We start from the raw sequence: 18009 nt of genomic DNA, 5'->3' as shown, positions 1-18009 counted from the left end.
GAAGCTGCTTTCACTGATACAATATTTAATTTCAGGGTCTGTAGCTTTTTATATTTCATGTTCTAAGAAATGTAATCAATCCATTGATCCTTGCTACTACATTACCATCAGTTTTCCAGTTGTAAAATGAGGATACCAAGCTGGCAGACTGAAGTCATAATCTACATGCTCAGGAAAATCATGTGGTATAAACAGCTTTTCTGGGACTGTACCGCTTCAAAATGCAAATAGAGGACAAAAATGGAGCAGCTCTTCCCTTGTCAAAAACAGCTTAATTGTGGAAAGCCAGCACATCATTAAGCAGCATTGTAGCCTAACCTTTTCTGGCTGTTGTATTTAACAATAATGACTGTGTGCCATCAAACTGCAATTGACGCATGGCAACCCCAGGATCATGGGGTTTTCTAGCCAAGAGATGAGCAGAGGTGGTTTGCCATTGCCTTCCCTTGTCTTCCTTGGTGGTTTCCTATCGAAGATACTAACCACAGCCGACCCTGCTTAACTTCCAAGCTCTGTCATGCTGGAGATCAGAAGAAAATTGGTGGAAAAAGTGGCATAAATGTTGACTGTTAATTATTGAAACATACAATGGACTTTTAAAACACAAGGATATCCAAAGCCATATTCATTCAATCATGTCGGAGGATGCTGAGAGCTCCTGGCTAACTGTATTTGTAACCTGCAAAAACCTTAACTGAACCACTCTCCTAAGGACACAGCTAACTTATGGAGACCCTGTAGGGTTTTCAAGGCAAGAGACATTCAGAGGTGGTTTGCCATTGCATGTGTTTGTGTAGCGATCCTGGTATTCCTTAATGGTCTCCCATCCAAATACTGACCAGGGCCGACCCTGCTTAGCTTCTGAAATTTGACGAGTTTGTGCTAGCCTGGGCTATCCAGGTCAGGGTGTTCTGTTTGATACACTTTATGCAGTTTGTACTAAATGAATACTTTGCGGATACGTGTATTTGTCATTTTTTTCGACTGGGATGTAAAGCAATCGGGCGAGGGAATTTTGAACAAGGGAAACAGTCCAGAAGTGTTAACTCTCCCTTACCTAGAACTGTGAGAACTAACTCATACCTCACATCTATTTTAAGACAATGCTGTATTGGAAGTTTGAAATCAAACATCACATGAAGCTTGGCCCAAATAAATGTTCCTCTTATCACAATATTCAAATTTTAGAGGTTGTTTTTACTACTGGATATTCAAGGTTAAAATGGAATTTAAGGAACGTTTCTTGTTACTCTATCAGTGGGAAGATAATCAAAAGTTAACACCATAAAACATCAAAAATTCCATTTGTTTCCTCAACAGAGGTTTCATTGGAAACAGCAGTTTGAGCTCCAGCCAGAAGAGAAAACAGAATGTGCTTCCATTAGCATCCTGGGAAGTCAGGGAGTCACTTGAAAGCAACCAATAGCTGAATAGATTAGCTGAATCGGTTAATTTAAGACTGGTTTAGTAGTGATCTTTTCAATATTTTAAAGCTATTAATATTTCAACAAAAACATTTATTTTACAAAATTTCAACAAGGCTACGCAATAAAACAACAACATTTCTAAATTTATGCCAGAACAAGTCATTATGAAGCACTCCCTGACAATTGCCAATCTCATTATTTGGGCCATTTGAAGCATGCAAATAGGCAGAAATGGATGTCACTTCAGTTTTCCATTCTTGCAAACCTTCTTGAAGTTTTAGAGATTTCAGTACTGCCAACCCTAATAATTCTAGGAGTCCTGCCATCATTTATGTTTTTACAAAGATTCTTGAAGTCATGCAATTAATGAAAATTTCAACTGGTAGAGAAGTTGCAGTTCTGGTAATACACCAGAGTTTGAAAACAAGCAAAATAAGACATAAATTGCTTCAAAATAATTTTATCATATTTAGTTTCTTTCTTTAAGAAGTTATATCTCATCTTTCTTTTTAAGGCTTACAAAAAAAAGTACCAAACACAGTGCTTTGTTTTTGAATCCTGGGAATCAGAATCATAGTTTACAATTAAACACAATTTAGTTGGCTTGAGTCCCAATCAACAACACAGGGTAGGGAGTATAGTATGATATGAACCACCCTTTAATTCCTGGAGCAGCTACACTCAAGTATAAATTTATATATACATTCTCTATTAATGTGTAAGCTTTTTTCCGCATATGGACTGGGTAATATTTAAATGACTCAACCATGCAGGGTCACATATGGGTCACAGATTCTATGGGAATTAACCCATGCAATCAGCCCCTCCCTTTATGTTGGATTCTTTAAATATTACCCCAGTGACATGAGAGCTGCTTACAGTATTTCAGGGTGGCAGCAACAAATATCTTTACAAGCTAGTGGTCTTTGTTTAATGGAATTTATGCACATGGCAGCCACTTAGGTGCTTCAAAAATCCCACCGCTCTACTTCCTCTGGAGTCTCTAGAGCATATGATTGCAATATGCTTCAAAAGGATATTGCAGTTTATCTAATCTACAAAACAACTGAATACTCATAGCTTTCTCTTGGAATTGTATTTCTGAGAGAGTACACGGAATTACTTGTTTAAGACCCCAAAATAGAAAATATTCTCCCCCAAATTATTGGGTTGTGCCCAAGAAATTAGTTTCTAATTTGATTTAAATTTCTAGTGCAAAGCCCCCTTGGCAATAAAACCATGAAAGTGCTTTTGTGACAATAGTACTCCAGTACTTCTGCACATAGCCTGGCTTTTCAGATCAGTTGTGCCATGCCGTTGGAATGGGGAAAGAAATGGAGGGGGAAAGATCTTCAGAAGAAAGTAGCTATCTGCAGATGATATAAGGAAGAAAGGAAGTATATAGGGCCTTTTCCTCACAAACTATACGGAGTAACAGACGCAAGGCTCATAAGATGTAAGGGCAGGAAAAGGACAATTAGAAAAGTTCCCTTCAAAGGCTTTTGTGAGTGTCAGATATGCCAAAGCTCATAAGCCACACAGCAGTTAGGCCAGATACCCATTCAAACTTGCTTTTGGTTGAGTTATTTATTTGTTTAGTGAAATATTTCTAAATGATAAGCAATATTTAAATAACCAAGACAATTTTAGGATATGACATCAACAAACGTAAAAGAGACTAATACCTAATTAACAAAGCATGAATTACCTCATCAAATAAGCCAGAATGTTTTTTGCTAAGAATAAGCAGAGACAGAGGATTGCTAAAAAGTATTTTGGGGGAGGAAAATGCTGTCAAGTAGGAGTGTGCAAAAAAAAAAAAAACACCAGAAAAAGGGAATTCCGTATATTTCTGAACCCACATATTCGGAATAACCAGGATTCCCAAAATAAATTTGGGTCCATTATACCCGAATTTGAATTTTACTCCCACATCTCCCCTTCCTCTCACTTACCTGAAGTCCAGTGGCAGGGTGTGTTTGTGAGGATGCCTACGACGAGTCCCATGTGGAACCCGAGCCGGAGGAGCTGTGCACAGAGTTGAAAGCTGGGCTTGGCCGAGCCGGGCTTGCAACTCTGTACCCGCTGCAGCCTCTGAGTCCCACATGGAACCTGCAGGCCACGGCAGAGGAGTTGTGTGCAGAGCTGCAAACTGGGCTGTGCCACCGCTGCCTCAGAGTCCCGTGTGGAACTCTGAGGCTGCAGCGGTAGAGCTCTGTTAACTAGCAGGTAAGTGAGGGGGAGAGGGAGGGAGAGGTATTGGGGGGTTCAGTCTGGCTTTGCCAAATGCATACTCCTACTGTCAAGTCACAGCTGACTATTGGAAACCCAGTAAGGTTTTCAAGGCAAGAGATGTTCAGAGGTGGTTTGCCATTGCCTGGCTCTGCCGTCGCATCCCTGGACTTCCCAGGGTGTCCCATCAAAGTACTAAACACAGATGACCCTGCTTAGCTTTGAGATCTGATGAGACTGGGTTAGCCTGGGCTATCCAGCTCAGGAAAAAAGTATTTTAGGTTACACTAAAAACTTGGGTAAATAAAAAATATTTTCACATGGACCTGGAAATTCAGCAGAGTGGCAGGCAAACGGATGATGGTGGAGAGTTCCATAATGAGGTATCATCTCAGAGAAGAATGCCCCGTTCTTGGAGACACCTGCCTCACTGCCAAAGTCAGAAGACACATACACCAGAGTTTCTGAAGAAAGCCTTATCAGACAAGTTAATATGGGAACAGGGATTCCTTCAGATACCCTGGTCTCAGATTGTACAAGGCTATAAATATATCAACGCTCTGAGCTGTTTGTACAAACCAGTTTATAGCTAGTGCACCTCTAAATACTGGAAAGATGTTAGACATACCAGGACCCAATTTTTCTCAAGGAAAAACAAAAATGTACATCATTATGCCAAAAAAAAATTATCACACAAAGGATTAGGACATGTATGCTTGTGCCTTTTAGTAAAGGGAAAAGAAAGTTTGGAAAGTCCCTTAAAACCCCCTACTATTTTATTTCACCATAGTTTGACCAAATGTAAGAAACCCAGATTAAATGCCATGCCCAAACTCTACTTTGCTTACTAGGCCTCAACCATAAATTAATGGCCCACCTTATTTAAATGAAATTTTTGCAAAAGGAATTTGAGCTTTGACAGAAACAACATGTTTCAGCCTGAAGCAAAGTAAAAATGCCAAGTTATAAACTTCTCCAAGGGAGGATTTATAATGGAAATGCCAACAGACTCTTAACTACAGTGGTGCTGTTTTGTGCCAACATATAAATAATTTTAGTTTTTGTGGTCACATCATAAATTAGACACAGCGCTAGTGGAAACAGTAGGGTTCTGATTCAGTAAATAGAAAGAGCAAGAGTGCATGTTTGTATTTTAAAGACAAGCACAGCACAGACTTGATGCTGGCTCTGAAATGAAGCCTATAAGAGGGCTTGAATTAAGAAGGAAAAAAAGTCAGTAGCCATGCCATTTTCTAAATTCTTCAGAGCTTGTAAAATAAAGTTTTTAACAAGCTCCAGTGCCTACTGTTTCAATCTTCTAGGAATCATTTATACAAATTAGCAAAAATGGTTCCATTCAACTTATGTTACTTTCTCCATTAAGGAAAAAAAATGCACACAGACGCACACACTCTACCATCTATAAAGGACACTTCAGTTTGACACTAGCAACTGCTGCAAATGCCACGCTAGTGACACAGTGTGTACAAAGAGACTCTTATGACTACCAAGAGCACACAGGAGTCACTTTCTTCATTCTCAGTTTACACTTGTCACTACAGCCTCAATAAATGACTTAACATATTCCAGTTTCCCTCAGGCATATATAGGCAAGATGAAACAGAAACGGTAACTCTGACCAGGCAATGTGGAGAACAGCAAATTACATTTCAGCGCCGAGGCCCGGTGCTTATACAAAAGTAGATAGGGAGCGTAATGGAAAATGAAAATACGCAAACAGTGGCAAAGTAGCATACAGACATGGATCTTTCGGCCTTTTCAGTTGCTCTCAGATATTTGTCCCAGAGCTGTTAGCCCTTGAATCTTCAGGGACAGGGCTGACAGACCTGTTTTTGTTGTTGTTGTTGTTGTTTTCATTTACATTTCCACAGTGCTGCGCTCTGGGAAAACTCAAGACCACCTGATTTTTCTCTCTACAGTTCTATTTAAAGCACAATATGGCTTAGGCTGCTATCCTATCTTGTTGAAGGGTTAGTCACAGTTCTACTTATGAGCCTTCGATCTGTGCAGCATGTTAGCTTCACTGACAGTATCACGCCCTGTTGTTTTCTACACAGCATGGTGCTGTGAGTTAAAAGTGGTGGTTTGGAGCGGTGGACTCTGATCTGGAGAACCGGGTCTGATTCCCCACTCCTCCACATGAGCAGCGGACGCTAATCTGGTGAGCTGGATTTGTTTCCCCTCTCCTACACACAAAGCCAGCTGGGTGACCTTGGGCTAGTCACAGCTCTGTTACAGCTCTCTCAGCCTCACCTACCTCACAGGGTGTGTTGTGGGGTTGGTTAGGGGAGGTTATTGTAAGCCGGTTTGAGATTTTCTTAAGTGGTAGAGAAAGTCAGGAAATAAAAACCAACTCTTCTTCTACAGGGCGAGCTTCTGTGGTTTCCTTGTTGCCGCTATAGCTGCCAATACAGTGCAGCAGCCCTACATGGCAGGTTTCCCTGCATCTTCAGTCTCTCGCGCCACCCATTTTCCTTGCCCTGCTGTCATGTTGTTTTAATGTTGTAACAATGCGTCTATCACACTCTGAATTCCTAGTTTTCATTATTTTTTTAAAAAAAGTCTAGCCCCTCTCACTGGGGAAATGCATGTTTCTATTTCTTCAAATATAGAGGGAAAGAATTTTTGAAGTCAAAGCTGGGATTTCAAGATAACCTGATGAATACACATGGTTATAACATAATAACGATATGTTGATTAAAAAAACACAACCCCCTCAGGTGGCAGGAAATGGCTCTCACCAGTGGTGGTGGACTCTAATCTGGAGAACCGGGCTTGATTCCCCACTCCTCCATATGAGCGGCAGATGCTAATCTGGTGAACTGGATTTGTTTCCCCACTCCTATACATGAAGCCACCTGGGTGACCTTGGGCAGGTCACAGCTCTTAGAGCTCTCTCAGCCCCACCTACCTCACAGGGTGTCTGTTGTGGGAAAGGGAAGGTGATTGTAAGCCAGTTTGATTCTTCCTTAAGTGATAGAGAAAGTCGGCACATAAAAACCAACTCTTCTTCCTTACAGGGGACTGGGGCACAGAAAAGGAGCCCACATAAGCAGGGCTGTGACTTCCTATCCATATAGCGGTAACCCTGGCTTTGGGGCGATCTTTCAAAAAACTTTGTAGCAAAGGGAGTTTGGGATAGATGGCAGGGAAGACAGGGAAACCTGGGAGGTGCGTGGAAGTGGGAAACATTCCACTTCCCAATAAAATCCAAACCAGGGCAAACAACCTGTGTGTAAGTGACCCATTTCTGGGTCAGTACACTGCCAGTATCCTGCATGGTTTCTCATATCACATTTGTTTCTACATCAGCCTTACTCTAGATTTAGCCTGATCTTCATGCTTCCTCCATACTCCTTAGCCGTTCAGCAGTACAACTCTCGCTACTGCGATCCTAGTTGGAATGAAGCCAGTCTTCGCTAGAACCTTCCAACTAGGACTACAGCTTAATTTGTTAAGAGTGTCGCTCAGTAAGATTGCCTATAAAACTGAACATGTTCCAAAGTAAACGACACCAGTTAAATTGGACTATTTACTATAATATAAACACTATAACTTAGTGTGTCTCTGGTATGGAGGCTGCTGATCATGTTCCCCCATGCTTAGTTACTTTAAAAATCTCCATAGATCAAAGCATGTCAACTGTTTCTCCAACACACAATACAGCAGCGACCTCAGTGCTACCATAATGAAGGAAGTAAGCTCTTTTACTTCTTTAGAGGAAAATGTTACGATCCAAGGTCAACGCCCCCCCCCCACTAAGCACAGAGTTACAACGTAAGTTTAATCACCAATAAGCAGAGAACTATGGAATTCAAAAAGTCTAGTTTTCAGTGGTCAACTTGGTAGCCATTACTCTATACCAGTAGTACCTACTCTGCAGTTCATGGAGAGCCAGTTTCGCAACTACCATGAACTAAGAGCCACATGACTACCGTATCATCTACGTGTCACCTCCACTCACACATACAATAATTCAATATGATACTTATATGGTATATATGTAGTTATAACGTTTTTAATTATCAAAGTACCACTGAGCATATAGGGTTTTCTCCCCACCACTGCTGAACCTTAGCCAACCCTCTGGGGAATGGCCTGCAAGTCACATTTACAACACAAAACAGAATGTAAGCTTCCAAGTTCTCCAAAATTAATTATTAGGCTAAATGCAAAAAAAAAAATAACTGCTTCCCTGTGCTAAAACTTCCCTTCAGGGGGAACTGTAGCACTGCAGGAGATGGTGCGGTTAGAACTCCACTCCGTGCTAAATTTTCTACCTGCAAGGAGTTTTGTTTTATAACTTAGCGCTCTACAGTCGTATTCCTCGTTCCACCTACATCTCCACAATCTTTATATAATCATAATGGAGCAGCTTTGTTTCTAAAATAAAACTGCTAGTTTTATTTTGAGCCCATATTAATGATAAAATTATCCCTATTTCTGATGTGTTCCTCCTACCTTTCCCTTTTCTCTTCACCACCTGGGAGAGAGCCGAATGGTTTGAGAAGCTGCCAAATTCAAAGCTCTCCCAACCAAGATGATGCTAACATCAGCCAATGCCTTGTTTACTCGTAACAGCCAGCGTATTCCTGACTTCTGAGGACGAAAGTCCTCAGGAGGCCAGTAAGGGGTTGTGCCAGCGTTGCCCCCTCCCCATTGTGTAAAAGCCCATGCCAGTGTTCCGGGGGGGGGGGGCTGCCTGTAGACAGCCACCTGTCCCCTTTCGCCCCAGGTACACCAGCAGGGAGAAGAGTGAGGCTGCGCCTGCTTTTTAGCAGGCGCAGCCTCACTATTCTCAACGGGGCGAAAAGCCCCATTTAAAAAGAAAAAAGCCGCAAAAAGGCGTTTTTCAAGGTTTCGGTGGGTGGGAAACTGCTCAGGAGGCGCCGCGGCAGCGCCTCTGCCACGCCGTCCCCGCATGCTGAAAGCTCAGGAATGTACTGTCAGTCCTACTTTTTGTTTGATAGGACTTGCTTTTAAGTAAATTTGCATAGGACTAAGATTAAGCAATGCAACTGGCCAATGTGTGGGGATTTAGAAAACAAGTGACCGGCAGAGTTATGAGCATTGTATGTTTTCTTGCAACTGGAAGATGAGGTCATTGTAATTCATTGACATTAGGCCACATAACTGAATAATGTCTTCAGCGAAATACATCAAATGAGATTAACAATTATAACTCATAAACATGCCTCGCAGGCATAAAACAGCAGAGAATTAGCATGTGAGGCTGACAAATATGCATGTAAATAAGCTCCCAAAGGAATAACATGGGTTTGATTGATAGGTTTAGAATTGGAACATATGTAAACCCCTTTATTCCTAATTCTAGTGTAGCTGAGTAAAGATGCACTTTACTTGTTAAAAATGTTTCAATAACTTTGTAAATCTTTACTCCACAACTGTGTATGTATGATTGTCACTTGTACGATAAATGGGACTCTCTGCTGGGTGGAAGGCCTTCTCCTAAAGCATAAGTATAAAAGGATTGTTTCTACATGCTTAAATGATGAGTGAACATATTTTGCCAATGTGACGATGTATTTTATTGTATCTCTATGCGTATCACTGTGTATGAGTCCTTTAATACTTCTTTCTAAACCTTTAAATTGGTGTTGTAGTATTTTATTAATTGTGTATAGAAGTTTTGTGGCAGTTTTCTGAGGATTTTAAATGGTAAGTGATGTGATTTTCATTGTTATTGGAATTTATTGTGAGCCGCCCTGAGCCTGACTTGGTGAGGAAAGGGCAGGATAGAAGTCGAAAGAATGAGGGAATGAATGTGATCCATAGGCTCTGTACAGATGCAGGGGAAGGACAGGCAAAGCGCCTGCCTCTTCTCTGCAGAACCAGCTTGCTTGAATCTTGCCGGAAGCTTCAGAAGCCCATTCTACTTCATGCTGGGGAGAGGGCAAGATGGAAGTAAGGGGTCCTCAAGCTTTCTCCTTCAGGAGCCTGCTCAGGTCAGGCCATGAGCATTCCAAAGGGTAGCTCCAAGTCAGCACATCTGGTTGGTTCAGAGCAGGTTCCTGAAGGGTCTTGGAACCCTTTATTTGCCTCACTGTAATCTTGTTTTCTCCCCAGCACAAGGCCTGCAGCTCAGATTGAGATGAACAAAACTACTCTACCTTGTACCAGGTAAAGAGACAAAAGGCAGCGAGTGAAGTAATGGGTGCTCGGGGATTTTAATCAGCTGAGGGGACCTCCCTTGTCCTGCTGCATCCAAAAATGTCTCTTGAAATGCTCCTCCTGGGGGGCTGAGGACCCCACAGAAACAGAATAAGAGGGGAACTGGCCAAGATTCCTCTCACCTGTTCATGGAAATGTTCTGAGGGATCTAATCAAATAAATTGGCACAGGGAACATGAATCCTAACAGTAACATATGTAAGTCCTACTTCTAGTATTTCAGGTGCATACCCCTGCTTGGAATGCATGTCAGAGTATAACCCCCCAAAAAGGAAAAACACACACACCCTTCTGTAAATAATTAATTGAAACAAGTGAAAGTGCAGGTGTAGTATAAGCAAGGACTTACCACCAGAAACAGGAGCATCCATAAAAACAGCTCCCATTTTTTCAGCTTCTTTAGCTAGCTCTTTGGAAACTGCAGGATCAATAGTACTGGAGTCTATTAACAAAGATCCTTTCTTCACTTTCCTGAAGGGGAAAAAAAACAGAGTTGAAACTTTACAGCTATGGCAAATACTGACAAAGAGAATTAACACCAACATTCTTTACTGCTACCATCTTGCAATAAAGGCAACACTGAGGGAGGGGCTATGGCTCAGCAGAAGAGCCTCTGCTTTGCATGCAGATGGTCCCAGGTTCCATCCCTAGCATCTCTAGCTAAAAGGATCAGGTGGTAGGTGATGTGAAAGACCTCTGCCTGAGACCCTGCTGCCAGTCTGAGGAGACCATATTGACTCTGAAGGACCAGTGGTCTGATTCAGCATAAGGCAGTTTCATGTGTTCACTGCTTAGGCACAGGCACTACCATGATAACCTTAAAGTTTTGGAGGTAACCAAAATTCTTCTAGTCCTAATGGATAAGATCTTTGCTCTTGATATATACTATTTCATTAATTCCCCAACAACAGTTATTCTCAGTAGAAAAGGAGTTTATACATAAATGGGGGGAAACCTATACATTACCTGATTATGTTGGAGGGAGGAACATTAATCATTTGAGATATGCTGATGACACTACATTATTGGCAGAAAATAGTGAAGATTTGAAACAACTACTGCTGAAAGTTAAAAGAGAAAGTGCCAAAGCAGGACTACAGCTGAACATCAAGAAAACAAAAATAATGACTACAGGAGAATTACACAACTTTAAGGTTGACAATGAGGAAATTGAAATTGTTCAAGACTTTCTATTCCTTGGCTCCACCATCAACCAAAAGGGAGACTGCAGCCAAGAAATTAGGAGATTGAGACTGGGAAGGGCAGCCATGAAGGAGCTAGAAAAGATTTTGAAGTGTAAGGATGTGACTCTGGCCACCAAGACTAGATTAATTCATGCCATCATATTCCCTATTACTATGTATGGGTGTGAAAGCTGGACAGTGAAGAAAGCTGATAGGAAGAAAATAGATTCCTTTGAAATGTGGTGTTGGAGGAAAGTGTTACGGATTCCGTGGACTGCCAAAAAAAACAAATCAGCGGGTTATAGATCAAATCAGGCCTGACTAAACTGAGGCTATCGTATTTTGGTCAAGTCATGAGACTACAAGAGTCACTGGAAAAGACCGTCATGATAGGAAAAGTTGAGGGCAGCAGGAAAAGAGGAAGACCCAACAAGAGATGGATTGACTCAATAAAGGAAGCCACAGCCTTCAATTTGCAAGATCTGAGCAAGGCTGTCAAAGATAGGACATTTTGGAGGACTTTCATTCATAGGGTCGCCATGAGTCGGAAGCGACTTGATGGCACTTAACACACACACACACCTGATTATACTAACTACATCACCTAACATAGTTTAGCAAGATGTAAATTCTAAACTATGTGTATATTGTGCATTATAGTTGCAGTATTAGTCTTGTTTAGACCAAAATTCACTGTACTTCAAACTGATATTAGGGGTCGCCTGCTTTTCAATTAAAAAAATTAGCAAGTTGCTTTATATGTTACATAGCACAGTCAGACTGTAGAAATATGAAGATGGGTGACATTTTCCCTCAAGCAGTGATTGGCAAGGCGAGGGGGAAGATTCGAAGTGAAAAAGCGCAGGAAAATTCATTCATATTTAAAATGAGGCCACACACAGTAAGACTGCATGAGGAAAAAAGACCTTGTGATAAAATGCATGTTTCCCTTACTATTGACTTTCCATCTTCTCAATAAAAAGTTAATAAAATTTTAAAAAGTATTGATAGGTAAGTTGCACTCAATATTAATAGTAAGGGGCCTTTTTCTTTGGTTGGTTGGCTACATACCCTGGACCTCTGAGATACTAAATACTAACATACACATTTGTGGACCCTTTCAACACACGTATGCTGTGGGGAAAATTATACCACTTGTGTTCCTCGCATGTTAACATGCATTCCTGCATACTGGTGAAGGGCTGGATCCCTCTTTTTCACAGATGCAAGAGGGGCAAACTCACCCAATTCCCTTTCTCACCGCAGCTCTTGCCACACATGATTTTTTGTCCACACAGGCCCCACAATCCCTGGCATATCCCCTGTCCTGTGCCAGCAGACAAGCTGGTGGGATCCAACCCATATACTTGAACAAAGTAAAAATAAATAAATAAATAAAACCAAACACTGGAGCTAAAAGATTAGTGTCAGAATAAAGCATGCAATATTTCTATGCAAAGATCAAATGTATACGATGTAGGAATGGTGTCCATTCTCTCCTCAGTGACAGCATGAACTTTCTATCACTTTTCACTTTAATTTTTATTACTTTTTAATTGCATTGCTATGTCTATTTCACTGTAAGCGGCTTTGAATGAATACTAGTGTGTAAGTGGAATGAAACTAACATGAATAAAGTAAATAAAGGACATGGTTCTCTCCAGAATTGCCAGCATAGCAGAAGGCTGCATTCTTAGGCAGACAATGCTTCATGCACAAACTTGCATCACTTGGCCCCAGACATGTATTGCTACACATATGGTTGGATTCGCTCTGTTGCCATTTGTTGAACTGAACCAAGTACTTTCCAAAATATTTATTAAACTAAAAAATTAATGTAAGTGATGCTTCAGACCAAATGTAATTAAAACTAAACTAAACCATCTGTACTTTGGTATTAAAAGGTTAAAAGGTAGTTAATGGAAGAAATTCTTACTTTAGAATTCCACTGTTGCCTGTGTAAACTTCTACTGCATTAGGATTAGATGGAAGCATTGTAATAATCCTGTCAGCTCTTTCTGCCACATCTGCTGGGGAATCAGTCACCTTTCAAGGAAAATAAAAAAAGAGAGAGTCATCAGTTTCTTACCGGAGATCACCCTTTTTACAATTAGTATTGGAGATTTTCAGGTTCCTACAGGGGCACAAACTGTGCAATGTAGAAAAACTACAAAAACACAACAAAAGGGTGAAATCTTGCAGCATGGCACTGCTACTATGAATGTTAATCACAACATAATTAACAGAGACATAACACCAGAAAGGCAAAAGAGAAAACTAAAGCCCTGTCTACAAGTTAACAGTGAACACAAGTACAATCTGTGTATACTGTACAGTTGATTGTTCTTTGTATGTGCATTAAGCAATTCGTACGTCACAGTCAATGCATGTACAGCTGAACATGTGATACAAACCCCATATTTATCCAGATACTGGTCCTGAGTTTGATTCGTCAAGTGCATGTGCATTGACTGTTTCACACTAACAGATATATGCATGTACAGGAATTACGTACGTAAATTTATTGTAACATGTGAACAGAGCTAATAACGACCATAAACAACTGATTCAAGAGGACAGAAAAGAACCTTTTAATTTGCTTGTTGTATATCCTCACAACGCCCTATTATCCATTACCTTAGATAGCAATAGAGTTTTATGATGTTCCAGTTATTTACAGTTTTTGTGCGTTTTCCAAGAACAGCACCAATTTACCATCAGTTGTGTTTTTAAAAAAATATTCAGACACAGAAGAGAAATAAATGAACTTACATCTCTGAGCCACGCCATGCATGCTGTGGAATAAACCTCTGGGTTAAAGCTAGGTCTGTCCCAATCACCCAGTAAGCAAATTTGAAAAGAGGATGCTTACTATACCTGTGCTCCCACGTCTTGAAATTCTTTACAAGCTTCTGGAAATACATCATATGCAATAACAGGATAGCCATGTTTGATAAGGTTTTTTGCCATTGGATTTCCCATGTTGCCCAAACCAACGAATCCAACAGGGGTCTTGGAAGCCATTGCCCTAGAAGACACTAATTGCAATTCAAAAGTTTCAATCTAAGAATATTTTATTTTAAAAAAAATTATATAAAATGTGTAAATACAAACACTTTATTTTTACTGATCAGATTTAAAACTGTGGTTAATGTACACCCTTAAAGTTTCATTTCATCTCAAGTTTAATTCCACTTCGGCCAATCTTTTAATCTTTTAAGTTCTCTTAAACATAGTTTAGAATCATGCCATACCTAAAATTGCAATATCTGATCTTAACTCCAAAAAATGCAAGGAAAGTGTCTATAAAGCTAAACACAGACAGATGTGCTTTAAAGCATTAAATACCAATTCTAGTGTTCAGAGTCATCCTATGAATGCTTATTAGGAATTAAGTTCCACCGTGTTCAAAGAGAATTAATCCCTATTATGTATGCTTGGGACTCTAGTTCAACAGTACCACCCTATGCCAAGTTGTACCATTCTAAGCCCATTGAGTTAGACTGGCCTTAGAAGGTTATAACAGACAGCAGGGGTCTCAACATACTGGGGAGCCCCCTGGTATGCAGAAAAATAAGACTCTGTAAGTTAATGAAAATAAATGAGCTTGAAAGCTTAAAGAATCCTACAGGGGAGGGCGGACACAATTCCAAATTGCAACCAATAAGTCATTTTTTAAAACATTGTCATCCTATCATAATTCCTTGCAAGTTCCTAAGCTTGTGTAATACACAAACAAACTAGCAATGTCAGGCATGCTTAAGGCTAGTGAAATCCAGTGACAACTGCATAGAATCCAATGGACTTCTGGCCTATCTACATGAGCATCCATCAGCAAGGGACAGCATACCTATGACAGAGATAAATACCCATCTTATGAATCACTAGAAAGCTGCTCCCGTTTCCGAAGCCAAGCAGCCCTTTCCACACTCTTAATTGAAATTGTTATCAAGCACAATGCACAAAGGAATTTTTTAATTCTTTCCCAAAAATCCACTGATAGCTTCCACTAACCACAACATTCAAGTTCACACAAGCATGAAACTACTTATTTCATGGTGGAATGTTGCAAGTTACCCAGATCAGTGTACAAAAAGCATCTGTTTCATAGTGAAATAAACTTCTTCCATTAAAAAAAAAACCCAGTGATTTTACAGAAAGAACACTTACAGTAAATTCTATTATATATCATTCTGTCAAGGCCTGGTCACCAAACATTATGCAAATCCTTTAAGGTTTTAAAAAAGAAAATCTTCAATTATAAAAGAGGTTCTGCTATTTGTTTTGGATTTGCCAACCATTTCATTGTTCTTAAATTACAAAGCAAGGGGATTGAGCCTTGCATTGTCAAGAATCGTTTTTCAGATTCCATGCATAGTTATCCTCTTTCCTTTTCCTGTCCACCAATTCAGTCAGTTAGCATATGCTATAACTTAGTATACAGACAGCTGTCCACCAGAAGCCCAAACGAAGGCAAACTACTATCATATAGCAATTTTGTTTTTATGGCCTAAGGATTCAGTTTTAAAAGGTGTAATGGAAACTTAAACACCATAGTTATTTAATCCCTCCACCCAGGAGTCTAAAAACTATTCTCTGTCATCAGTAGAACATTCATGTAAATTAGAATGATGACAGACACTTGAATGACAAGAGAAGCTGTCAACTATGTATGAAAACTATAACATGATACTATCAATATGGACTTGCACTAGGGCTGCCAGGTCCCCCTTTCCTCCGGTGGGAGGCTATTCTTCTGATATTGTGAATGTGCGAGTGTGTGCGCACCGACGCACACACATCACTTCCAGTTTAGAACCAGAAGTGCTGCCTCGAAAGGGGCCTTATACCTTGGTATAAGGTGGAACTTCCGGTTCTAAACCGGAAGTGACGCACACGGTATCTACGCACGCATGCACGTTTGCCCGCTGACCCTCAGGTGGTCGGCAGGCAGAGGGGTAAATTGCTGGGGGTTTGCCCGCCAGCAGGCACCTGGCAACCCTAACTTGCACTAGGAATGTAATTCAGAGGTAACTGTACTCAAGCTCCACTGAAGTTCAAATGATACTAAACTCTCTCAGGATTGTATCCTGTAGTCATAATTTAGATCAGGGGTCTCCAGTCTTTATGAGCTTGAGGGCACATTTGGAATTCTGATACACGGTGGTAAGTGGAAGAAATGGAGCCAACCACAGAGTGTCATGAAGTGAGGTTACTCATTTCTCTAATAGTAACACTTCAACATTTCAGGCAGAAACTCTGCTTAACCAGATGCCTTTTAAAACAAACACTTCATTTAAAACTATTTTCTGTGTGGCTCACCTTTGCCACACAGTGAAAATATGTTTTCCGTGGTGGCAGCTGCTGCAGAAAGCAAGTTCTAAAAAAATCTGCTTCACCAATCAAACTGTATTGGCCAATCAGAAGCCCTGATGAGTGAAAGCCCCAACTGGCACTGCCCACTTTATAAAAAAAGCTTGATGGGCCCCAGGAAAGGTGTCGGCAAGCATTATGGAGCCCACGGGTGCCATACTGGGTACCCCGATTTAGGCACTAATGACATTGCATGCATTAATGAAAGGATATTAGGCAACAGTACAATTTGAAACAAGACAATGAACAGTATTTTCCTCTTATAAATATAGTCCTAACTCAGGGCCCGAAACAACCATCTGTTTTTTGTTTCACTGTTAGTAGTAAGAAACACTTTTTTTAATGGCAGTAGAATCATCCTGGGAATATGATTAAAGATCAATTTTGTAATTTACCAACTACAAAAACTCAGTTTATTGAATGAAAAATAGCATTTATTAAGCATCTGGAAGCAATCAGACACTATATACAAAGCATCCTCCTTGACTCAAAAGCACTTAATTTATTAGAGAGCATCTGATTATAAGTTTCTTGTTAGTCACCACAAGATGGATTTATCTATTAACCACATAATAATATAATTAGTGCCATGATCAACAAACCAACACCTTGCACTGGGCCACTTGGTAAACAGTCCTAACGTTAACGCCTAAGATACTTCACTGTCGTTATCCAAAAGAAAGATTGACATAACAAAAGAGAGACACAACAATTTGACTGTATCTCAGTACTGACATTTACACTAGTTATAATTTTCCTGCTACATCTTTAGCTAAATAAGAACATTGTAGAAGAAAACACCCTATTAGCTTGCAGAATAACAGTCTTATGGCACCTCATACACTAACGGATCGGTTGTTGCAGATGCATGAAGCGTTACAGTTGTATAGTTGCCAGTCTCCAAGTAAGGACTGGAGTTCTCCTAGAATTAGAATTGATATCCATAATACAGAGATCAGTTCCCCAGGAGGAAATAGCAGGTGGACTTCATGACATCATATCCCCACTGTGCTATCACCCCTCATCAAACTCCACTGTCAAATCTCCAGGAATTTTTCAAGCTGCAGTTGGCTACCCTAGTAGAGAGAAAGAGACATGCGCTATGAACAGCGGAAGAGGTCAGGAAAGAGGGTAGAATTATTGCAAAGAGGCCGGAAGGCCCAGCTTCCCAGGACTTAGGAGTCTTACATTACATTCCAGAGTACAGATAAAAACAAGATCTTGTCAAAAGAGTAAAGGATCCATCCAGACTCAGTTACTTAAAATGACGCCTCCCTTTAAACGTAACCAATAGCTTTGCCAAGTGCTCTGTAAAAACTTCCATGTAGAGAGTTGACCTATGAAAGTATTTCTGTATGGTGGCTTGGTTCCATAGGAAACCGCACTAGTTCCATGCATTAGGGTGGGCTTTGGGATGGTGTTACTCAACTGTCAACCCTTCCCTTTTCTATTGATGTATTTTATTTTTTTAATTTATTTATTTTCCATTTATATTACCATATAAACAATCACCTTAACAGGTCAAAGTCTGATTGAGACTAAAGCCTGGACCTTAGCGATTAGATACTGGCTCAAGCTTTG

General features: G+C 40.4%; 1 protein-coding gene across 1 annotated transcript in view; it reads right to left on the bottom strand.

The window, feature by feature from the left end:
* The window catches only part of HIBADH (3-hydroxyisobutyrate dehydrogenase), an 80076-nt gene that overhangs the window by 55501 nt on the left and 6566 nt on the right, over window positions 1-18009 (bottom strand). The window contains exons 2-4 of the mRNA XM_056857532.1: window positions 13933-14093; window positions 12992-13101; window positions 10221-10342 (exon numbers count right to left, since the gene is read on the bottom strand). Coding sequence (XP_056713510.1) covers window positions 10221-10342; window positions 12992-13101; window positions 13933-14093 — 393 coding nt within the window. The remainder of the gene's footprint in view (window positions 1-10220; window positions 10343-12991; window positions 13102-13932; window positions 14094-18009) is intronic.

The sequence above is a fragment of the Euleptes europaea genome, chromosome 11 (genome assembly GCF_029931775.1).
Source record: "Euleptes europaea isolate rEulEur1 chromosome 11, rEulEur1.hap1, whole genome shotgun sequence".
NCBI classification, from domain to species: Eukaryota; Metazoa; Chordata; class Lepidosauria; order Squamata; family Sphaerodactylidae; genus Euleptes; species Euleptes europaea.
Note: the sequence above shows the minus strand (reverse complement) of the source record. Positions and strands in the feature narration are given on the sequence as shown.